This window comes from Hyla sarda, chromosome 4 (assembly GCF_029499605.1).
Source record: "Hyla sarda isolate aHylSar1 chromosome 4, aHylSar1.hap1, whole genome shotgun sequence".
In the NCBI taxonomy this organism is placed as follows: Eukaryota; Metazoa; Chordata; class Amphibia; order Anura; family Hylidae; genus Hyla; species Hyla sarda.
The window spans coordinates 267,246,383-267,272,184 of NC_079192.1; the positions used below are offsets into that span (position 1 = coordinate 267,246,383).

A 25,802-nucleotide genomic window follows, 5' to 3' on the forward strand; every position below is an offset into this window, starting at 1 on the left:
AAAGGGGGCTGCTACTACTACCTAAAGGAGGCTACTACTACCTAAAAGGAGGCTGCTGCTACTTCTAGTACCTAAAGGGGACTATAGCTACTGCTACCTAAAGGGGGCTGCTGCTACTACAACCTAAAGGAGTCTGCTACTACTATATACAGGGGGACCTACCTTCAGGAAGTAACCCCTACTTATAGGGGGCTGCTAATGCCTACAGTGAGTAACTATCTATAAGGGGCAGCTATCTACAGGGTGACCTCCCTACAGGTGGCGCCGACCTACTCGGGGTCCTGGTGTATTGGGAAACTATGTGAAAGGACCGTCTACCTACTGGAGCAATCTAACTACTTAATGAGGTGGACCTACCTACTCTTCCCCAACCCACTTATCTACCCATTCTACTGTGTGGGACACCCAGGGGGTTACTATTACTGTTTGGAGCGCTGTAGGTGCTAGAAAATTTTGTAGCCAAAAATGTTTGTCTCGCAGGTTCTGCGGAGACGAGTTGTGGTTGGAAGAAATCATCATGACGGTCTGGGCCGAAAGAAGAAGAAGTCACCTGTAACTGTATGTAATCACTTATATGGTCTGCAGAGCCTGTGTAGAGCCTATATTACCACTATATAGTAATTTTATGGAGGGAATATTTCTTCCTTGTATAACAGTACTATTGCTGTCAGTATACAGGATTTGGGCAGAAACACTATGATGGTAATATGTATGGTGATAATATTCTTCCTTGCATACTGGTATTATTGGTAATATTGGTCAGTATACAGGATGATGGCCAGTAACAGTATGATGGTAATATGTATGGTGATAATATTCCTTCTTGTATACTGGTATTATTGGTAATATTGGTCAGTATACAGGATTTGGTCAGTAACAGTATGATGGTGAGAATATGGTCACAGCACAGAAGACCAGAGTTCCAGATATTAGGAGGTTCAAGAATTTATTATGCACCACATAGTGTACAAGTGCAGTGTTTCGGCAATGTGCCTTTATCAATATGCTTGATAAAGGCACATTGCCAAAACTATGCACTTGTACACTATGTGGTGCATAATAAATTCCTGAACCTCCTAATATCTGGATCTCTGGTCTTCTGTGCTGTGACCATATTCTACATTTGGAACTATTGAACCAGTATTGGCTAGCTTGTAGGTCACCTGCACGAACCTGAAGCAGTTTGGTGCTGACTCCTATTTGCTAGTATCATGGTGAGACTATTTTACTTTACATACCGATGTTTTTTTGGTAACTATTACAGAGATTTATCAAAATCTGTGTAGAGGAAATGTTGACCAATTGCCCATAGCAACCAATCAGATTGCCAGTTTAATTTTTAAAAAGGCCTATGAAAAATTAAAGAAGCGATCTGATTGGTTGCTATGGACAACTGGTCAACGTTTCCCCTGCGCAGGTTTTGATAAATATCCCACTATATGATTTATACTGTGTTACATGTGTTTATACTGAGTTACATGTGTTTATAATAGAACATTTTCTTACATTAGTTAATGTTTATATGTGTGTATGTATGTATATATATATATAATTATAATTTTTTTCCTGTTATATACCCTTTTATACCCAACAATGATTGACATTTGTCCCCTCCCCTTTGTGGCTCCGTCTTCCCATAGCCACATCTATGACCAAAATGGGCTGCATAGTCTAAAATGCCCGGGCCTCTTTTTGGTCCCAGTCCGGCCCTGGCCCAAGCCTGGATTTCAGGCTTGGAGCAATCGATCACTGATCGGACGTGCAAAAGGCAGGTAAGGGACCCTCCTGTTGTGTTCTAGCTGATCTGGACATCGCGATTTTAGCCCGACTGAGCTGCCGGGAAGCTTTTACTTTCACTTTAGACACGGCGATCAACTTTGATCGCTGCGTCTTAAGAGTTAATGCAGGACATCAGCCCGATCAGCAATGTCCGGCATTAGCAGTGGGTCCTGGTTGCTTATAGCAACCGGTACCCACTGGGTATGATGCGCACTCATCTGCTGAGTGCGCGTCATACCTCGGGAGCCGCACATGGACGTTTATAAAGTCCATATGTGGCAAGGAGTTAAGATTTTGAAATTGCAATTTCACTACTTTGCCTGACATACTTATTGCGTACATGAGGGGAGTACAATACGCTTCACTTCGCCTGAAACAGTATTTGTCTAGAACAGCAGCAGGTGTGTACTATTGGCTGTCCTTTCACAGTATATAGACCCTTGACAGATTAACAGGTACAAAATAGTACACTACTTAGATGTAGGTATGTGGTATGCACTTATGAGGGAAGAAAAATGTGCTACAGTACCCTAAAAAATACTTATTTTTACCTGTGTCCCAGATTCCAAAATTCCTTTATAATCAGAAATTGTCAGAATACCACCTGACATTCAAAATAATAAAATAATATATACGTTCTCTGAAGAAAAGGATCCTTCATTAGATGACAATATGAGTATTGTGTGTTCCAGTGACATTAGCTCATCGGAGGAACAGGTAAACACGATACAACTTAATTCTGCAACTGAAGAACCACACCAAAGAATGAACAACTTAAAGCCTACTAGAACAGGGGAACTTCAAAATGGTAAATCTACCACCTGGGATAATCAGTCAATTCCAACAGCTGATGGTCAGTATCCACTGTTCCCTGTTTCTGCTAGTCCTTGGCAATATTCCTTTTATTACTGGTCTGGTATCAACATGGCAATAATGCTGGGAGAGTAACTCAAGGATACACACGTTTCCTACAATACACAGTCAATATATGGAGACCATATAGTGGCTGAATGACACACCCTGGAGGTGGCTGAAGCATGAGGAGACCATATAGTGTCTTAATGGTACAGCCTGGAGTTAGATGAAGCATGAGAAGAGACCATTTAGTGGATGAATGGCACAGCCAGGCATTGGCTGAAGCATGAGGAGACCATATAGTGGCTGCATGGCACAGCCTGGAGTTGGCGGCAGATGAGGAGACAATAGGGCCTCACAATCTCTAAGAATAAAAGATACATTTTTAAATTTCCATTGAAGATGTATGGTACCTAGTGCTACCATAAACATATATAGGTAATAGGCCCAGCAGAAACACTAAACCATATAGTTGCTGAATGACACAGACTGGAGTTGGCTGAAGCGTCAGTAAACCATATATTGGATGAATGGCACAAGGTGAAGGTGGCTGAAGCATGAGGATACCATATAGTGTCTGAATGGCACAGCCTTGAGTTGGCAGAAGCATGAGGAGAACATTAAATTTAAAAATCTTAAATTTCAAATTTAAGATTTTGAAATTGAGGATTTTTAAATTGAAATTTTAACTCCCAAGTTTTAGTGTCCCTGGCCCCAGCGTGTAGGTACAAAAGACCAAATCTAACTGAGTCACATGTCACATGGCGTGAAAATGAACAAAAAGAGGTGCGCTCCTAGTGAAATATTGCAGGGTAATAAGTAAGATGAATGTAAAATATTGCACCTTACCATATGGTGTTGCACTGAGAGTGCAACACCTTCGAAGACATATAGACTCTATGAGCCAATGAAGGTAGCAGCCTCCGCGTCACTTTTCCCGTGACTCTGCGGTCCGGTAAGAAAATGAGGAAAGGATAAAAGATATGGAACCTCCGGACGGCACCTTCCTTGGAAAATGAAAAAAACTTGCCAGAGCGTTAAAAAGGCAAATTTTTATTTCTTAAAATGGTGCAACTTAAAAGTTTCGAATCCGGACCGGATTCTTCGTCAGGCAGTATGAGTTACAAAAAAAAAGGCGCCAGTTTTTAAATGTTCAGATGATGAAACTGCCACCGGGTCAGAGGGTAAAAGGGGAAGGAAGATAAAAGAACCGTACAGTACACAATAAACAATATGCAGACCATATAGCAAAATTGAATTGAATTGGATGTCTAACATGTGATCTATGAACAGAAAAAACTAATATGCTAATATCCGTACTTCCAAGAAAACTGACATCCTAAAATTTAAGCCGACCAGCACAAAATCCCTGCTCATGAGTTAAGGCCGGTATGACAACATGAACTGGACAAGGTTTTGGGGCTATGCATAAAATCTCCTGTTTGAAGCGCTGGAGACACTCAGAATGGAGCCCTCCGCTAAGCCTAGACATAATGGAAAAAGCCTTCCTAGCAGGCTGATGTGCATTGAATGCGGTTAATTGGATATAGGTGTGGGTAATAGCAGGGATGTCTGGTTGTACCAGCTGGAATCCCACGCTGAGCTAGCGGGATACAAGTGGTTTATGTTATATATATGTATCTCTGCGGGACCTGCAAGGTACAAATAATTGCAACGATTTGCTACAATGTGATGAGAGATTTGTTCGTTACAATGTAGCTGGCATGAGAGTGCCTAGTTTAAGTTTATGATAATATCGGTTTCTGCCGACTGAGGGGAGGTAAGATGAATTAATCCACAGTAGTCCCTGCTTATTTTGCAGCGCTGGGGAAACACCAATCCCAGGTGCGAGAATTCCATTTTGTTTGATCTATCAACTTAAAGGGAGCAGTCTCCTTAAAGAAACAATAACAACGGAGACTGCTCCCTTTAAGTTGATAGATCAAACAAAATGGAATTCTCGCACCTGGGATTGGTGTTTCCCCAGCGCTGCAAAATAAGCAGGGACTACTGTGGATTAATTCATCTTACCTCCCCTCAGTCGGCAGAAACCGATATTATCATAAACTTAAACTAGGCACTCTCATGCCAGCTACATTGTAACGAACAAATCTCTCATCACATTGTAGCAAATCGTTGCAATTATTTGTACCTTGCAGGTCCCGCAGAGATACATATATATAACATAAACCACTTGTATCCCGCTAGCTCAGCGTGGGATTCCAGCTGGTACAACCAGACATCCCTGCTATTACCCACACCTATCTCCAATTAACCGCATTCAATGCGCATCAGCCTGCTAGGAAGGCTTTTTCCATTATGTCTAGGCTTAGCGGAGGGCTCCATTCTGAGTGTCTCCAGCGCTTCAAACAGGAGATTTTATGCATAGCCCCAAAACCTTGTCCAGTTCATGTTGTCATACCGGCCTTAACTCATGAGCAGGGATTTTGTGCTGGTCGGCTTAAATTTTAGGATGTCAGTTTTCTTGGAAGTATGGACATTAGCATATTAGTTTTTTCTGTTCATAGATCACATGTTAGACATCCAATTCAATTTTGCTATATGGTCTGCATATTGTTTATTGTGTACTGTATGGTTCTTTTATCTTCCTTCCCCTTTTACCCTCTGACCCGGTGGCAGTTTCATCGTCTGAACATTTAAAAACTGGCACCTTTTTTCTTGTAACTCATACTGCCTGACGAAGAATCCGGTCCGGATTCGAAATTTTAAGTTGCACCATTTTAAGAAATAAAAATTTGCCTTTTTAACGCTCTGGCAATTTTTTTTCATTTTCCAAGGAAGGCGCCATCCGGAGGTTCCATATCTTTTATCCTTTCCTCACATGTCACATGGCAACACAATGACAGAGCCTAGAGGTGGCATCAGAATGAGGAGACCATATAGTGGCTGAATGACTGCCTGGAGATTGTGGCAGTATAGGGAGACCATATAGTGTCTGAATGGCACAGCCTGGAGGTGGCTGAAGCATGAGGATACCATATAGTGGTTGAATGGCACAGCCTGGAGGTGGCATCAGGAGTCCTGAAAGTGACCCTAATGCAAGGAATTTCTGAAACTGCGGACCAGCACCTTAATTATGTTTTGTAGTATCCATGGCAGCACAATGAGAGAGCCTGGAGTTGGTAGCATCAGCATGAGGAGACCATAGAGCAGCACAATTAGAGAGCCTAGAGTGGCAGCATCAGCATGAGGAGACCATATGGCGGCACAAATGACAGAGCCTGGAGGTGGTAGCATTAGCATGAGGAGACCATAAAGCAGCACAGTGACAGAGCCTGGAGGTGGTAGCATTAGCATGAGAAAACCATAGAGCAGCACAATGACAGAGCCTGGAGGTGGCAGCAGCAGCATGAGGGCCATGCCAACTGACGGATGAGTCTGAGGAACCCACCGACTGTTGACTGGGGTGTCAGATGTCACTTGGGATGAAATGGATGACCGAGTGAACCGATCAATCACGGCTGCTGGGTTGCTGGCTATAACACGACTGCTAGCTGACACCGGGAGCTCAGACCTCTCGCTACGACTCCGGCTGCCACACACCCTTACTCTGCTGCGACCTTTGCCTGATGAATTTAGGCCTCTGCCACTCCTCTGTGCACGTCCTGGCACTACTCTGCCTGACATACTTATTGCGTATATGAGGGGAGTACAATATGCTTCATCACGCTTAAAACAGTATTTGTCTACAACAGCAGCCGGTGATTACTTTTGTCTGTCCTTTCACAGTATCTAGGCCCTTGACAGATTAAAAAGTACAAAATAGTACACTACTTAGATGTAAGTATATGGTATGCACTTAAGAGGGCAGAAAAATGCGGTACAGTACGCTTAAAAAAAAAACGTATTTTAGTAAAACACCAGCTGGTGATTACTTTGGCCTCGACTTTCACAGTTTCTAGGCCCTTGACAGATTAACAGGTACGAAATAGTACACTACTTAGATGTAGGTATGTGGTATGCACTTATGAGGGCAGAAAAATGCGCTACTGTACGCTTAATAAACGTATTGCAGTAAAACACGTGCCGGTGATTGCTTTTGGCTGTCCTTTCACAGCATGTAGGCCTTTGACAGATTAACACACACATAATAGTACACCACTTAGATGTAGGTATGTGGTATGCACTTATGAGGGCAGAAAAATGCGGTACAGTACGTTAAAAAAAAGTATTTTTGCACAACACCAGCAGAACACAACAGTGCTGCAGAACAAAAAAGCTGTGTACTAAACACAAAATGTCACTTTATCAAAGACTATTAGCAATGGACTGCTGGGTATTATACCATCTACAGACTAGTATGACCAGCAGATGATTTGTTGTGGAACAAAGACACAGAATTGCGCTGAAAAATTATTCCTGCCTCCTCTGCTAAGGTTTATGAAGTTGAGGCAACACACAGCTATCTGCCCCTCTCTGTAATACTATGTTGAAGAAAGTAACTTGGAGGTTTTTCAGTGAAAAAAGATGTGAAACGCTACTGGAATGAGCTTTTCTGTGTAACACACACACAGCGATGCCCGTCCTATCTGTATGCAGTGTAATGAATGAGATGACGAGCTGCAAAATGGCTGCTAAATATATAGGGCTGTGACACAATAAGGGTGACTGGCTGCTGATAGGCTACATCCTGCACGTGATTCAGGGTCATACCGCCTACTTCCCTTCCCGCCTTCCAGAGTTCCTTGCCCCATGTACTGACATTTTAGATGCCCTGGAGCCTGGATTGCAGGAAATGGAGTTAATATAAAAAAAAATATATAAAAAATTAACGTTTTATTAATTTTATTCAAAGTACAAAGTTCAAGTAAAGTACAAAAACACCATCAATAAACAGGCATCGTAAGAAACACGGTTGTCGATAGGGTACACACATATGATGCGTACCATCACTATATAAAGTCAGGTATTCAGTAACAGGACAGGATGTTGAATACATTAAAGTGAATAGTTAAAGACATGACAATTCAAACATCAAGTAGTCAACTCAAGGTACATGGTCCGAGCTTCTATGTGATCAGGGTAGACAATCAACAACAATGTGGTTGGTGTAAGCAACATATGGGAAGAAGAGGAGATGAGGACAGAAAGAAGGAGGAAGAAGAGACAGGAAAGGGTTCCAAGGAAATGGAGTTTAATGAAGCGATTCGTGCAAAAGAATCATGGCGATATTCACATTCATTGCGAATCGAACATTTCATGAAATTCGTAACGAATTTGGGTTCGTCAGCTTTGATTCGCTCATCTCTAATAGACTTCTTGCTCTATAGTTTAATATAGGCTATAGTTTGTAAGACCACTTGTAGGAAAAACACATTTTCCTACGAGTGGTCTTACAAACCTTCTAGATTAGATTACATAATACATTGCACTACTTTCAGAGTACTGACAAGCATCCCTTTTAGGCAAGGCCAACTAGGCTCACATATATGGTTGACCTTGTCAGGCCCCTTGCTACCATACCAACCCACTGGCCCAGGCTGTGGCCTCTATAGGGTTAAATACCTGAAATCTGAAATGCATCTAAATCTGATTGTTGGACCACAATGTTGCTGGTACCCACAGCTATTGTGTCCGTGCCATCACTATGACATATATTATGACCATTCAATAGTGACAAATGGTTAAAGCAATTATGGCTACTTTCATGCTGCCGCTATTCTCAGTCACGTTAAGGGTTCCTTAGGCTTTTTTTTTTGCGCTTAACAGACCCTGAATGGGTTAGAGCACAACGGGCACCGCAGGGTTTCAAAGGATCCAATTGATTTTGCATGGGGTCTATCGGGTGTCTATTTTTTGGAGGAGAAAAATACCGTACATGCAGTAATTTTTTTTCTGCTCAACTCCAGTCATTTAATGACAGGACTCCCTTTAGTGGAGCTCAGCGGCAGTATAAAAGGAGCCTTAAAATGACATGGAAAATGGCTTACAAGCAGATGGCAAAATGAACTTTAGTGATCAGTGTCAGGCTACATTCACACTACATTTTTGGGATAAGACTGCAGAATCCGGCAGGGAAATGTAAAAGACAGCCGCTGCAATATCACCGCTGCATTCCATTAATTTAAATGAGCCGGCCGCAGTCAGATAGTGACTCCGGTCGGCTCAGTTTTGTTGCCAGACTGAAAACTGTGGTCTGCCGCCGTTTTCAGTCTGGCAATAAAACTTATATGGTGCAAAAATGATCCAACCGGAGTCGCAATCTGACTGCGGCCGGCTCATTTAAAATTAATGTAATTACTCCGAATGTAAATTATCAGATGATTTACACTTTTTGTACTCTTGTGAAGAGGGACATAGACAAAATGAAAAATTATTTTTTTTATTTGAAACATCCTAATCTCACAAGAGAGCAAGTCTCGGCGATTGATGGGCTTGTCCAGAACCACAACCTTGTTATAAAACCCGCAGACAATGGCGGGGCCGTTGTGGTGATGGACAAGTCCAAATATATCGCCGAGGCACTCAGACAGTTGGCGGATTCTGCCACTTACCGGAGGGTGACTGTGGACCTTAGGTGGGAGACAGAACGCACGATTAAAACTTTGGTCACAGCAGCCATGGAGAAGAACCTTGTAGACAAACCATTAGCTGAATACCTTATGGTTGAACATCCATTAACGCCATTTCTGTATTTGTTGCACAAAGATACACAAATCATTGCAGGACCCTCCCGGATGCCCTACAGTATCCGGGAGGGAATCCGCTACAAGCCATATCTCTATATTTCTTGACAGGGTTCTTCGTCCATACGCATGCAAGGCAAGATCATATAAACAGGACACGTCAGATTTTTTGTCTAAAATACGCAACATTTTCGTTCCAGAGGGTGCTATATTAGCATCCCTAGACATTGTAAGTCTTTATACATCAGGATGGCGGTATCTTTGCAGTTAGGGATGCCATTGTGGGGGATTTTTCCCAGGAACAGACAGACTTCTTGATTACACTTTTGAACGTGGTTCTTAGAAAAAACTATTTCAAATTTAATGAACAATTCTATGTCCAGTGTGAAGGAACAGTCATGGGGACAAATGTGGCGCTGACCTATGCGAATGTGTTAGTCTCCCACCTGGAGGAGAGAGGCGTCTATGTGTCCCACCACTTCAGCCACGTGCTGGAGTGGTGGAGGTACATTGATGACGACTTTCTCCTCTGGGTGGGAGATGAGACATTTGCTGGCGTTCCACGAATACCTCAATGGCATACACCCCAACATCAGGTTTACTTTGACATATTCCAATAAGTCGGTGTTATTTCTTGACACCTCAGTGCAAATTGATTGTCATTGCTTAACCACGAATCTATACGGAAAAACCCACAGATGCCAATTCAGTTTTAAGGTATGAGAGTCACCACCCTAAATCTATGCTACGCTCGTTGCCCGCTAGCCAGATGCTTCGGGCAAGGAGAATAGTAAGCTCCGACGCAAACTTGGAACCAGCTCTGGATGGGATGGTGTCGAACTTTCTAGAGCGTGGATATCCCCAAAATTTTTTGCTATCAAGTAAGGATGTCATATTAAATGAAAATCGTCACCCTGTTAAGACACAAAACAAGAAACAACCATCTAGGGTCACTTTTGTCTCCACCTTCTCGGAGGCCTCCAAGGCCTTGTCCAGTGTCCTCAGAAAACACTGGCACATCCTGAGGGATGGCTTCGAGGGGGTGGATGAATTCAGATACCCTGCGATGATGGCTTATCGGAGATCATGTAACTGATGTATATACCCCGGGCCCTGGCCAGAGCTATATTACATCTAGAAACCCTGGATCATTTCCATGCAGATCCTGTATCAACTGCTCTTTGACGTGCAGGGGTAACACCTTTGTGCATCCCAAAACGGGAGTTGAATACAGGATAAAACATTATTTGACGTCTAACTCATCGTACATCGTGTATGTCCTGTGGTGCCCCCGCAGATTGATTTATGTAGGGAAGACCACATGGGACTTCAAGACCCGCATAAACCACCACCGCTACACCATCCTCAGTTTAAGACAAGATCTTCCTGTGGCTAAACATTTCAGTGACCAAGGACATACGGAAAAAGACCTCCGCTTCATGTTGATTGACCATGTTCCCCTTCTCAAAAGAGGTGGAGATAGGGTCAGCCACCTGAAGAGGAGGGAATTAAAATGGATCTACACCCTCCAGGCCCTAAAACCTGGAGGTTAAATGTGGAGTTCAAAATAAATCATAAAATATGCAACCTTTGATATACCCAGATTGTGAATGTCTCTAGAGTGTGTATCCAGCCCATGTCTTGTGTAGGATTTGGTTATTATATATATTTTTTATTGCACATCTTTCTAATCCTGGTACTTTTGTGTTAAAGGCCGGGGGACGATTGTGGGGTGCGTGAAGCCGGATGAAAATCGGGATGGGATGCAATCGCCATCTGCGGCAACCGAGAGCAGACACCACACCTTGTCAAAATTGGACATCTACTTTGTCAACCTGCAGGTCCTTGCATGATCCACATTTTAGCTATTTTCCAGCAAAGATGTACAAGTGGATGCCCGGACTCCACCAAGAAACGAGGACACTGGCAAGGGTCCCCGTCAAGTGATATGGGCGGGGAACACCATACCAGAAGAAACCCAGGACAGGGATGCCTGGAGTGCGGCAGACATGCTCGCAAGAAGGTGGGTGTACCCACTGCCCACGATGCTCTGGGACTTCCAGTATTTGTTGGTACACAAGTAGTACATTTCCTATACAGCCATAGTACCTGACAGGAAGGTTATGCCAGTCTCCAAGATAGCGCCGACAGTTACAACAACCCGAGAGCGCATGCGCGAAGAAACACTGTGGATTGTTATGTCAACACACTACATCACTTCCGGAGCCTCACCGGAAATTATGTCTGCTCCGGATGCTGTGCATGGCGAAGCGTTTCACGCAATGAAGTCTGGTGACATGCACGCGGCCACCCCCCCCCCCCCCCCCCCCCCGCCCGCCCTTCCCTTGTGACACGGAGGTACGTTTGACTTATACACAGCTGCAAAAGCACTTAATGTAATTTATGGTATAGTCATATTTTAATGTTTTGTCGCAGGTATATTTCATATTTGCATGGTGCAGGTCCCTTACGGGTAAGTGTATGTTTACATTTGGACCTTCACATGTAATCTTAATAATCATGATGACTATATTTTTACTGTGCTTATTGTCACTTTGTAATCATGTGTACCTTGTAAACTATTTATACTCTGCACTATACACCATTTGTTGCTCAACAATGGCTGCGAGAGGCAGCCGAAACGTCACCATTGTTTGGTGAATAAAGCCACACATTTTTTACCAAGTCACCAGTGTGCTGCTGTTTTCTGCTATTGGTATCGTCTGGGACTTCTGGGACCAAGTCCATCTACAGTAAGCACCTACCTGAACTTTTTTTAACGCTGCCCAAACTTTTCTTTAAATAGTGTACAAGAAAGACATAGAACATTTGAAAAGACTTTACAGGTCAGTAGCAATAGTACAGTAAGTACAAACTGGATGAGGCCATATTATTTGTGGGACAAGGTAAAATGTATTATGTTTTTTGTATTAAAGGGGTTATCCAGGAGAAAAAACTTTTTTATATATATATATATATATATCAACTGGTTCCAGAAAGTTAAACAGATTTGTAAATAACTTCTATAAAAAAATCTTAATCCTTTCAATACATATGAGCTGCTGAAGTAGAGTTGTTCTTTTCTGTTTAAGTGCTCTCTGATGACACGCGTCTCGGGAACCGCCCAGTTTAGAAGCAAATCCCCATAGCAAAGCTCTTCTACTCAGTGCAGTTGCCGAGACAAGCAGAGATGTAAGCAGAGAGCCTTTTGCCAGACAGAAAACAACAACTCAACTTCAGCAGCTGATAATTATTTAACCCCTTAAGGACCAGGCCATTTTATACCTTAAGGACCGGAGCGTTTTTTGCAATTCTGACCACTGTCACTTTAAACATTAATAACTCTGGAAGGCTTTTAGTTATCATTCTGATTCCGAGATAGTTTTTTCGTGACATATTCTACTTTAACTTAGTGGTAAAATTTAATGGTAACTTGCATCCTTTCTTGGTGAAAAATCCCAAAATTTGATGAAAAAAATGAAAATTTTGCATTTTTCTAACTTTGAAGCTCTCTGCTTGTAAGGAAAATGGATATTCAAAATATATTTTTTTGGGTTCACATATACAATATGTCTACTTTATGTTTGCATCATAAAATTTATGAGTTTTTACTTTTGGAAGACACCATAGGGCTTCAAAGTTCAGTAGCAATTTTGAAATTTTTCACAAAATTTTCAAACTCACTATTTTTCAGGGACCAGTTCAGTTTTGAAGTGGATTTGAAGGGTCTTCATATTAGAAATACCCCATAAAAGACCCCATTATAAAAACTACACCCCCCAAAGTATTCAAAAAAACATTCAGTAAGTGTATTAACCCTTTAGGTGTTTCACAGGAATAGCAGCAAAGTGAAGGAGAAAATTCAAAATCTTCATTTTTTACACTCGCATGTTCTTGTAGACCCAATTTTTGAATTTTTGCAAGGGATAAAAAGGAGAAAATTTTTACTTGCATTTGAAACCCAATTTCTCTCGAGTAAGCACATACCTCATATGTCTATGTTAATTGTTCGGCGGGCGCAGTAGAGGGCTCAGAAGGGAAGGAGCGACAAATGGTTTTTGGGGGGCATGCCGCATTTAGGAAGCCCCTATGGTGCCAGGACAGCAAAAAAAAACACATGGCATACCATTTTGGAAACTAGACCCCTCAGGGAACGTAACAAGGGGTAAAGTGAACCTTAATACCCCACAGGTGATTCACGACTTTTGCATATGTAAAAAAAATATATATTTTTTTTACCTAAAATGCTTGGTTTCCCAAAAATTTTACATTTTTAAAAAGGGTAATAGCAGAAAATACCCCCCAAAATTTGAAGCCCAATTTCTCCCGATACAGAAAACACCTCGCATGGGGGTGAAAAGTGCTCTGCTGGTGCACTACAGGTCTCAGAAGAGAAGGAGTCACATTTGGCTTTTTGAAAGCAAATTTTGCTCTGGGGGCATGCCGCATTTAGGAAGCCCCTATGGTGCCAGGACAGCAAAAAAAAAAAACACATGGCATACCATTTTGGAAACTAGACCCCTCGGGGAACGTAACAAGGGGTAATTTGAACCTTAATACCCTACAGGTGTTTCACGACTTTTGCATATGTAAAAAAATATATATTTTTTTTACCTAAAATGCTTGTTTTCCCAAAAATTTTACATTTTTTAAAAGGGTAATAGCAGAAAATACCCCCCAAAATTTGAAGCCCAATTTCTCCTGAGTACGGCGATACCCCATATGTGGCCCTAAACTGTTGCCTTGAAATACGACAGGGCTCCAAAGTGAGAGCGCCATGCGCATTTGAGGCCTAAATTAGGGACTTGCATAGGGGTGGACATAGGAGTATTCTACGCCAGTGATTCCCAAACAGGGTGCCTCCAGCTGTTGTAAAACTCCCAGCATGCCTGGACAGTCAACGGCTATCTGGCAATACTGGGAGTAGTTGTTTTGCAACAGCTGGAGGCTCCGTTTTGGAAACAGTGGCGTACCAGACGGTTTTCATTTTTATTGGGGAGGGGGGTTGTATAGGGGTATGTGTATATGTAGTGTTTTTTAGGGTACAGTCACACGGGCGGGGGGTTCACAGTAGTTTCTCGCTGGCAGTTTGAGCTACGGCAGAAAATTTGACGCAGCTCAAACTTGCAGCCGGATACTTACTGTAATCCTCCGCCCATGTGAGTGTACCCTGTACGTTCACATTGGGGGGGGAACATCCAGCTGTTGCAAAACTACAACTCCCAGCATGTACGGTCTATCAGTGCATGCTGGGAGTTGTAGTTTTGCAACCGCTGGAGGCTCCGTTTTGGAAACAGTGGCGTACCAGACATTTTTATTGGGGAGGGGAGGGGGGCTGTGTAGGGGTATGTGTATACGTAGTGTTTTTTACATTTTATTTTATTTTGTGGTAGTGTAGTGTAGTGTTTTTAGGGTACAGTCACACGGGCGGGGGGTTCACAGTAGTTTCTCGCTGGCAGTTTGAGCTGCGGCAGAAATTTTGCCGCACCTCAAACTTGCAGCCGGATACTAACTGTAATCCTCCGCCCATGTGAGTGTACCCTGTACGTTCACATTGGGGGGGGGGGGGGAACATCCAGCTGTTGCAAAACTACAACTCCCAGCATGTACGGTCTATCAGTGCATGCTGGGAGTTGTAGTTTTGCAACAGCTGGAGGCACACTGGTTGTGAAACACCGAGTTTGGTAACAAACTCAGTGTTTTGCAACCAGTGTGCCTTCAGCTGTTGCAAAAGCTACAACCCCCAGCATGTACGGACAGCGGAAGGGCATGCTGGGTGTTGTAGTTATGCAACAGCTGGAGGCATACTACTTTGGCTGGGGATGCTGGGGATTGTAGTTATGCAATAGCTGGAGACACACTGGTTTACTACTTAACTCAGTGTGCCTTCAGCTGTTGCAAAACTACAACTCTCAGCAGTCACCGACAGCCAACGGGCATGCTGGGAGTTGTAGTTATGCAACCACCAGATGCACCGCTACAACTCCCAGCATGCACTTTAGCTGATTGTGCAAGCTGGGAGTTGTAGTTACACAACAGCTGAAGGTACACTTTCCATAGAAAGAATGTGCCTCCAGCTGTTGCAAAACTACAAGTCCCAGCATGCCCATAAGGGCATGCTGGGAGTTGTGGTGGTCTGCCTCCTGCTGTTGCATAACTACAGTTCCCAGCATGCCCTTTTTGCATGCTGGGAGCTGTTGCTAAGCAACAGCAGGAGGCTGTCACTCACCTCCAACGATCCTCGCTGCACCAGGTCAGTCCCGCCGCCGCCGCTGCTGCTGCTCCTGGGGCCCCGATCCCAACAGGGGCGCCGGGGATCGGGGTCCCCAGCACCCGGGGTGCACGTCCCGCACCCGCTCACGTCCTCCGGAAGAGGGGCGGAGCGGGTTGCGGGAGTGACACCCGCAGCAGGCGCCCTGATTGGTCGGCCGGTAATCCGGCCGACGAATCAGGGCGATCGTGAGGTGGCACCAGTGCCACCTCACCCCTGCTGGCTCTGGCTGATCGGGGCCGTCTCTGACGGCCCCGATCAGCCAATAATTCCGGGTCACCGGGTCACTGGAGACCCGATTGACCCGGAATCCGCCGCAGATCGCTGGACTGAATTGTCCAGCGATCTGCGGCCATCGCCGACATGGGGGGTCATAATGACCCCCCTGGGCGATATGCCCCGATGCCTGCTGAACGATTTCAGCAGGCATCGGGGACCGGCTCCGCTCCAGATGGTTGCGGGGGGCCGGTAAAACACATGACGTTCTCATACGTCATGTGTCCTTAAGGACTCGGAAATGGAGACGTATGAGAACGTCATGTGTCCTTAAGGGGTTAAAGGATTAAGATTTTTTAACAGAAGTAATTTACAAATCTGTTTAACTTTCTGGAGCCAGTTGATATAAAAAAAATGTTTTCCTGGAATACCCCTTTAAGGCTTACTTTTTGCAGGGCAAGTTGTACTACAAGTTTTAATGGCACCATTTATTTGTAAAACTGACATATTAAATATATTCTAGTTTCTACAGGTCAGTATAATTCCAACAATACCACAATTTGGTTATTTTGTTTTATTTTACTGGAAAAAAAAGTCTATGCATTGCCATGTTCTGACACCTATAGCATTTTTATTTTTCAACCTACAGAGCGGTTTGAGTGCAATTATTTTGCGCCATGAGATGTAGTTTTTATTGGTACCACTTTTTGGAGTGCTTATCTTTTGATAACTTTCTTTATGGGATGTGACCAAAAACCAGCAATTTTTGCATTTGGCTCCCAAACATGCACCAAACTCTCTTTGCCAAACCCACGATGTAAGGGTACATGATGAGAAGGGGTTAATCCCAAAGAGGGATTTGCAATTTTGGCTTTGATTATTGTATACTGGTATATATCAATATGACATTACATGAGGCTGTGAAATACTAGTATTTTTCATCCTGTTGAAACGTGCTGTTCTTTGTTGGCCGAATTTATCATTAAAACAGGATGTAACAGGACACAAAAATGATGCAGATGGATTCTGTGTCGTTACACAGAAGCCAATGGTATGGATCCAGTGCATCCTGTTTTATAGGTCCTTTTATTTGTAATCTTAAAAACAAAAAAGGTTTCAAACATTAGGTGTGACCCTAGCCTTACACCTTGCAACATATCAGCTATTCCAGCCTCTCTCAAGCATAAGGGGTTTTTGTCACTTTGAATACTTTTGTTGGACTAACTACAACAATTTTTGGAACATGCCTAGTGCACCCGATTTTTCTAGATACTGTTACACCCCCATTAAAAACCTAAAGATCAATTAATAGATCGGTAAAAAAAAAAAATCCAGCAGACATTTAAATTGGACCGTTAAGCATGATGGGAACAGACCTTAAAGGGGTACTCCCACTCTAGACATCTTATACCCTATCCAAAGGATAGGGGATAAGATGTCTGACAATGGGGGTCCCGCCGCTGGGGACCCCCGCAATGTTGCATGCGGCACCCACCTGTTTCTTGCCCGGAAGTGCTGGAGGGTCTCGGCCGCGACCACTGGAACGGAAGTCCGTGATGTCAGGACTCCGTCCCGTGTGACGTCACGCCCCGTCCCCTCAATGCAAGTCTATGGGAGGGGGCGTGAAGGCCGTCACGCCCCTTCCCATAGACTTGCATTGAGGGGACGGGGCGTGACGAATTGGGGGATAGTTATCAAGCTGTCTTAAAGTAAGAATTTCTTACTTGTTGCCCATATCAACCAATCAGAGCTCAGCTTCCAATATAAGAAATATCGATTGGTTGCTATGGGCAAGAAAGAGAATTATACAGCTTGATAAATCTCCCCCCATTCTTTTCTCCTTTTAATGAAAGAGAACAATCCCAGTGACAAGTGACATGTCAAGAATCTGTATCCTATTTAGGAATAATAGGGATTGCACTAATGTCTACAGATTAACAATAAGCATGGATTCTGCTCATATGAATAGTAACAGAAGAGCAGGCTCCACAATTGCTTGTTTGCCAGCTATTCATCCCCTCCAGTATTAACTATGCACCTATAAAGCCATTCCACATTACAACACTCATAAACGTGCTTTATGCCAAATACTCAATGTCATTACTATGCATTGTTCCAATAATTACATGCTATGAAAATGATAATCTCTTCTCAATAATAATGTCCTATAAACAATCACACCCCAGCACAAGCCATTGCCATAGACTGGATATTCTTCATGTTTATTAGTATCAGCAGGAGAAACAATAATCCAAACTACCTTCAAGAAAATGATTGAAAACTGGAAAAAGTTTGCAAAATGTGCTAGGAAGCCCATATATTTCCATAAAACTCCCCCATGTGAAACGCCACAACAGTATAACAAAGGTTACTCCTCACACCGAGCTGTGTGCAGGATCAGAAGGATTATGTAGCAAAGAAAACCTTTCCTTTAAATGTTCATTAGGAATCTACTTCTAATGATTCATTGACTCCAGAGATGATCATTGAACTTTCAACTAAATGTCAGTGCGCAGTTATTAATCCAGCCAGTCCTTAGCGATGCCATAAATCCCTGCGCATATCATCTCTTTCTGCACATTACAAACATTTGCGGGATAAAGATGCTTAAAGGGGTACTCCCGTGGAAAACTTTTTTTTAAATAAACTGGTGCCAAAAAGTTAAACAGATTTGTAAATTCCTCTATTAAAAAAATCTTAATCCTTCCAGTACTTTTTAGGGGCTATATATACTACAGAGGAAATGCTTTACTTTTTAGATTTCTCTAATGTCATGACCACAGTGCTCTCTTCTGACCTCTGCTGTCCATTTTAAGAACTGTCCAGAGCAGCATATGTTTGCTATGGGGATTTTTTTCCTGCTCTGGAAAGTTCCTAAAATGGACAGCAGAGGTCAGCAGAGAGCACTGTGGTCTTGACATCAGAGAAATCTAAAAAGTAAAGCATTTCCTCTGTAGTATATAGCCCCTAAAAAGTACTGGAAGGATTAAGATTGTTTTAATAGAAGTAATTTAAAAATCAGTTTTTTTCTGGCACCAGTTGATTTAAAAAAAAAAAGTTTTCCACGGGAGTACCCCTTTAAACTCTTCGTCAGGTTTTAGGTGTCATACTTGCTGATACATTTCCTTAGTATTAAAGGGGTACTCCACTGGAAAACATTTTTTTTAAATCAACTGGTGGCAGAAAGTGAAACACATTTGTAAATTACTTCTATTTCAAAAATCTTAACCCTTCCAGTACTTATCAGCTGCTGTATGTTCCAGAGGAAGTTCTTTTCTTTTTGAATTTCCTTTCTGCCTGACCACAGTGCTCTCTGCTGACACCTCTGTCCATTTTAAGAACTGTCCAGAGTAGAGGCAAATCCCCATAGCAAACCTCTCCTGCTCTTCACAGTTCCTAAAATGGAAAAAGGTGTCAGCAGAGAACACTGTGGTCAGACTGAAAGGAAATTCAAAAAGAAAAGAACTTCCTGTGGAGCATACAGCACCTGATAAGTACTCAAAGGATTAAGATTTTTTAATATAAGTTATTTACAAATCTGTTTAACTTTCTGGCACCAGTTGAATAAAAAAAATGTTTTCCAGGGGAGTACCCCTTTAAGGAGTTAAAGGGATTGTACCATTGAGCAAAGTTGGTAAAATCAGATCCATACCCTCGTAAATATATGTAAAGTTGTAAAAATGGTTTTATATAAAGTAACTTACACCCCTGTACATCACTTTTTCCTCTGTGAACTCGGCCATACTATTACCATTCATCAGTGCAGACACTTTCCCACAATCCCCCATGCTTACATGCACAGGGGAGACCAATTGCCAATACTTTTAGGAGATTGCAGCTGGACTGAGAAGGACTGAAAAGTCTCCAAACTGTGGACCTCCAGCTGTTGCAAAACTACAACTTTCAGCATGCCCGGACAGCCAACGGCTGTCCGGGCATGCTGGAAGTTGTAGTTTTGCAACACCTGCAGGTCCATCGTTTGGAGACCACCGATGTATGGGATAGTAGAACACAAATGTGGTGTGAACCTGTACTGACTCATATTATAGTTAAAAGTGATTAAATAAAAAAAGATAATGTTTATAGATAACAGAAATGGATGATGTTGGCATCATAAATTTTTTTTTCTGTGAAAATGACCAGAGCCACAGAATTGCCTAATAATGAGAAATAGGGGTGTCCGGGTCCGGAATTGAAGAACAAATACCCACAAAAGTATCACTTTTGTATCATCTGCAATAAATAACCGCTATACCGATTTCTGCCGACATCAGAACGTTGCGGTATTTACATATTTTCAGGCTGACTGGTGTAGACAGATCGATAGATAATGGATAACTCAAGCAAAGGAGGCTGGGAGGACCAACAAAGAAAGCATGAAGGTGATCCTACACGAATCACGTCAATAAAAGTTATCAGTGTCGTGGAATTTTTACATTAACCCCCGAATTTGATATTTTCAGATTAATGGTAAATCACCTGCCCTAAACAAACTATTTGAAGAAAAAGATGATATTTTTTTCTATTGGCAGAAATAAGAGCAGGCTTCATTCAATGAAGGCAATGCTGTGCTGGTGTATTCATTATCAAGATGGATGTGTAGACTCAGCACCTAGCAGACCCAAGTGAACACAGTAATACATCTCTGAAACTACAAGTGGTGGCAACGGGCAAAGTCATTCATCAGAGTTTTACAGTACTTTTGTTCCATTGCAAAATGACTCTTTTGTGCTCCTATTAGAGCTAATGGGATGTTGCTGTTGATAAATACCTCGGTGTGCGGACAGGACATACTCGGGTTTACAAGTGAGAAATTATTAGTCATTTAAGACCGAACAAAAGTTCTTTGTCGTGTTCTTTAGGCAAATCCATTCAGATGTTTGCCATAAAATACAACAAAATGTAATTGCGCAATTAAAATATTCTAAAGTAAAACACAAACACTTTACAATGAGAAAACATTAACACTTAAAAAAAATGATGAATTTGTTTCTACTTACTGTTGAGTTGCTCAAGAAATCAGGGGACATGGCAGAATCCAAAGACATTCCCCTCCTAGCCCAATATTTGGAGGAGAACATCATCATTGCAGGTTGCATTGTGACTTGTAGATAGTCCCAGCGGGCAGCAGAGGGTGCTGTGGTCAGGCTTAGCTAGTGTTGTACAGACTTCTCCAGCTTCTTCTGTAACCCTGCTCTTTATATTTATATGAGAACCTGGTAAATCAGCTGATTGATCAACCCACCGGATTGTTGCTATTGTTGGTCCACCATCCCCAAGCCTTGTTACATGAATACCGCCTTCTCATTATATTCATTAAGAGCCCAGCTATCCTACAGGACAACCCGTCATGTACGCCGGAAAGCCTTTGTAGCTGTAGCTGCACATGTTAGAGGAAGGATTAAGAAGACAGGTTTCTTCAGACAAACTGAAGGACCCTGGCCTGGAAAAGACTAGGTTAATCCACGTTAATCCCTTCGGCAGCAGAGGGCTCGTTTTTAAATTTCAAGGTAGAAGACAAAAGCAAAATGCTGCAGTCTAAAAAGAAAATATATAACATCAAAAAAATGAATGAAACAAAGTGCACAAAGGAAAAGTGCTATGTTCCCTATTATTGTATATTAAAATAAAATGACATCTTCACTGACAAGTTACGTGATGTGTAATGATATAATACACTGTACAGTAAATCAGGGCACTCACATGGTTAATAATAGTTGGATCTGTGATCAGGTAAGAGTCTGAGCTAAACACAAACAGTAAAAATATGGTCTTGTTAACATTTCCCAAAGTTTGCAGAACTATGTATAACAAGATTTGTAAGTGGGAATAGACCATCACACTCAATAAGCCAGAGATTCTTAAAGGGGTATTACAGGGAAAACCTGTATTTTTTTAATATCAACTGGCTCCAGAAAGTTAAACAGATTTGTTAATTACTTCAATAAAAAAATCTTAATCCTTTCAGTAGTTATCAGCTACTTAAGTTAAGTTGTTCTTTTCTGTCTGACAACAGTGCTCTCTGCTGACACCTCTGCTTGTCTCAGGAACTGTCCAGAGTAGGAGTAAATCCCCATAGCAAACCTCTAATGCTTCAGACAGTTCCTGAGACAAGCAGAGGTGTCAGCAGAGAGCACTGTTGTCAGAAAGAAAAGAACAACTCAACTTCAGCAGCTGATAACTACTGGAAGGATTACGATTGTTTAATAGAAGTAATTTACAAATCTGTTTAACTTTCTGGAGCCAGTTGATATTAAAAAAAAAAAAAAAAAAAATTCCTGGAAAACGCCTTTGAGTGACTTTAGGATCTAAAATCTGAAAGTATTTAGACCCTAAAATAAATCAAACCCCAAACCAGATTACAAAAATGATTCATATTGCAAAATGTAATAGCGATGGGTGCCAATTGAAGGCTGGCTAGACCAAAGTCCAAAAATAGGGTGATTCAATAGTCTGTATTCATAAACCTATTACTATAAAAAACATTATCTATCCAAGTTTTATACACTACAAATGTGATCCTATTTTACCCACCAGGACCCAAGTTAGTTGTTCTCGGGAGGGTCCTGGTGGCTGCTTCCATCCCGGCCGGCTTGAGTAACATGTCCCTCAAGAGCGGTGTATAGGATGCGTCATTCAAGCCGGCTGGGAAGGGAGCAGCCACCGGGACCCACCCCGAGGACTAGATATCCGGGTCCCAGTGGCATTTATGAGCTCAAATGCCCAGTCTCACTATATCTCAACGTAATTTATAGTGTGTTGGAATCGCAATGCAATATTTAATAACTTCAACAAAAATGTAATTTTTGATGGAGAAAATTCAGACTTGCATAAAACAGTCTTAATCGAACAGTTATGTCAAATGAAGAAATAATTTGGTGGTAGATATAACATTTTCAATATTGAATAGAAAGTCTGCTATATCTCATTTGTAGGATTTAGCCCGCATTGCATATTGTCGTGCCCCAGCCGGTGATTGGCGGAGCGGGCGTCCCTCCTGAGAGTTCATCTCTAAAACGTGGGAGCCAGGACGCTCAGAGGTAAGAGACAAACTTCTTTTTGGAGATTATGGGGTTCCCAGCTTAGACAACCCTTTTAACAATTGAAAATGAATTTACTGGGCAATAGAGAGTAAAGGGATAGTCAGGTGAGAGGTGGATTAATCAAGCAACAGCGTTGGGGTCTATTCACATGGTAGAATTTCAGCTTGCGGAATTCCGCCTCAAATTAAAGCCCCTAGACATCTATGGGACTTCGCACTCCCATTCACACTTCTGAATTTCCGCAAGCTGAAATTCAGAAGTGTGAATGGGCGTGCAGAATCCTACAGAAGTCTATGGGCTTTAATTTGAAGTGGAATTCCGCAAGCACTAGACGGGAACAAAAGTGGCCACAGAGGAGGATTTTGCAGTAGTCCAAGTGGGAGATGATTTGGACATGTACACGTTTAGGAAAACAGTTGATCTGAGGTTGGAAAGGGCTTGCATGTGTGATTTGAAAGACTTGATTAGAATCAAATGTTATCCCAAGGCAACAGACTTTTTGCAACTGGGGAGAGAGTAGAGTTGTTGACTGCAATTGATAGATCGGGTAGTGTGATCGGGGAAAGTTAGTTCATCATTTTTTATACACCTATCACATCACTTGTTTAAAAAGGAAACAAGATCACTTTTGGTGTCTATAATTTTAGGGATATATGATATTAACACCACATATGCTATCCGTAAAACCAAGAAAAATTTTAAGAACAACTTAAACATGTATCACGTTAATGCTTCCAACATGCATTGGCAGGTCAGATTGTACCCTGAACCAAAATTCTACTCATGTATTCTGTGCAGACCACACTGGATCATCTAGTGACGTCAAGGGTGAGAAATGAGTTTTCATTTTATCTCTGCAGGCAAAATTAATTTGGACATATCAATAATCTGTGTTATATACGATATACTATATACGCTCAAGCAGCCACAAATGTCGCCATGATTTTGGTGATACAATGCTCAGAACAGTCCTGACCTTGCTCCAGTGTACTGAGGGCTACCATCATGTTCTAAACTAATATCCTGAAGTCCCGGAAATGAGATGTGTAAGAGAGCACAGGTCTTTATCTATTCCTGGTGACCAAATATCTCAAGATATTAAAAGATGAATGATAACATTGACACAGAGAGAGGATTCACAGCTCTTTGATTACGATTCTATTTGCCTCACTCCCTGGCTGGATATTAGACACTGCTATATCAGAGCTCAGCAAGACTGAGCATCGCATCAGTCTTGCTAATATTCAGGGAAGATAATAGAATTTCAAGCTCTGATTTTTATTAGCCAACTAGTCAAATAAAAATCATTTTACTTAGGATTTATCAGATTTAGGCTGTGTCCATAACTTCTAATACTGAATGTCCACCCCTTAATACTATGTCTTTCTATCAAAAAAGGTTATACTTATATATTGTGGCTGTAGCTTTGTTTGCCCAAATGTTCTTGATAAACATAGATATAAAATGTAACATTCTGGTTGTCAGCTGCTACCACTGAAGGGAGTTGAGTAGATTACTGCATGCGGTAATACATTAAACTCGATATTAGTACAGTCTACACTAAGCTCACTCTAGTAGAGGCAGCTTGGGAACCTCTGCTTTGGAGTCTTCTACAGGACTATCCATGTACCAATCCTTGAAGCTCCCATGGTCACTTATGGCCAGGGAACAGTGAAGCCCTAACTCACCCACAGCCTCTGTCCCTACCTATTGCCTATCCGCCCTAAGTGACGGATTGACAACCACGATGACAAACCCTCCCTGCTAAGTGCTGGGGCAGCATTGTCAAAATAATGAAATACAAAACAGTCAGAGTCTGGGAACAGCTGAAGGCACAAAAAAGTAACAAAAATAAATCAAGCCAGATCGGAATAGCCGGGGTCAATAACAAGAGTAAGCGGTGTATCAGAACACTAAGCTGGAGCGTAGTCAAACATCTGAGCCAAAGATCAAAACCTGAAGTCAGGTTATCCTGCACTGGAGTACTCCTTTAATAAGCAGAAAATAAAGCATCCTCATTCGCTTTATAAAAATAAATACCCTCAAATCTTTGCTGTAAACACTTTCAAGAAAACTTTATTGCAAAGTACCAAACTGCTTGTAAAAGATACAGTTGAAATAATTACACTTGAGATTATTTACAATTTTCACTTTACAATTAATACATTGATTACGTTATGTATGTCACATAACGAATAATCATGCAGCATGATATACGCATCTGGAGGCTGACCATGAAAAAAGGCAGGATTTACTGGAAAACCTCCTATCAAATTAGATTATCTTTAGTAAATAATTGCATGTGAAATGGATAAGCAATAATGAATTGAGAAATTTCACAAGATTAGCTTAGTATAAAATGCACCGCAGTCATCTGAGAAGTAGCATCAATCAAAAGGTTTATGATTTTGGACATTTTAGAATTTTCAGCTTAGTATTTTTGAAGAAATCAATATCTGTCACAATTTTATAAATAGTATTTACATACAGAAATAATAATATATTGGGTTATGTGAATAATTCATTAGATCTCTTAACAGATATGGTCATAGAGAAGATTATGAAAACATGAATTAAATAGCTTCCTTAAAGTTTGAAATGAGACAGCACATATTTACTAACTTAAAGGGGTAATCCATCCCTGGATATCTTATCCCCTATCCAAAGGATAGGGGATAAGATGTCTGATTGCGGGGGTCCCGCTGCTAGGGACCCCCGGGATCTCGGCTGCAGCACCCCGCTGTCAATACTGCACAGAGCTAACTCACTCCATGCGTAATGAAGGGCGATACAGGGGCCGGAGCATCGTAACGTCACAGATCCGCCCCCTCCCATGCAAGTCTATGGGAGGGGGCGTGATGGCCAGCACGCCCCGTCCCTTAGACTTTTATTGAGGGGGTGGACAGTGATGTCACGAGGGGGCGGAGCCGTGACATCACGATGCTCCGGTCCCTGTATTGCACGTCGTTACACACAGAGCGAGTTTTCTCT

General features: G+C 42.0%; 1 protein-coding gene across 1 annotated transcript in view; it reads right to left on the reverse strand.

Annotated features, from left to right (window-relative positions):
* Positions 1-20,915, reverse strand: part of TPH2 (tryptophan hydroxylase 2) — a 379,719-nt gene extending 358,804 nt beyond the window's left edge. The window contains exon 1 of the mRNA XM_056574111.1: positions 20,769-20,915. Within this exon, the coding sequence (XP_056430086.1) occupies positions 20,769-20,867 (99 nt within the window). The 5' untranslated portion in view covers positions 20,868-20,915. The remainder of the gene's footprint in view (positions 1-20,768) is intronic.
* Positions 20,916-25,802: the final 4,887 nt, after the last annotated feature.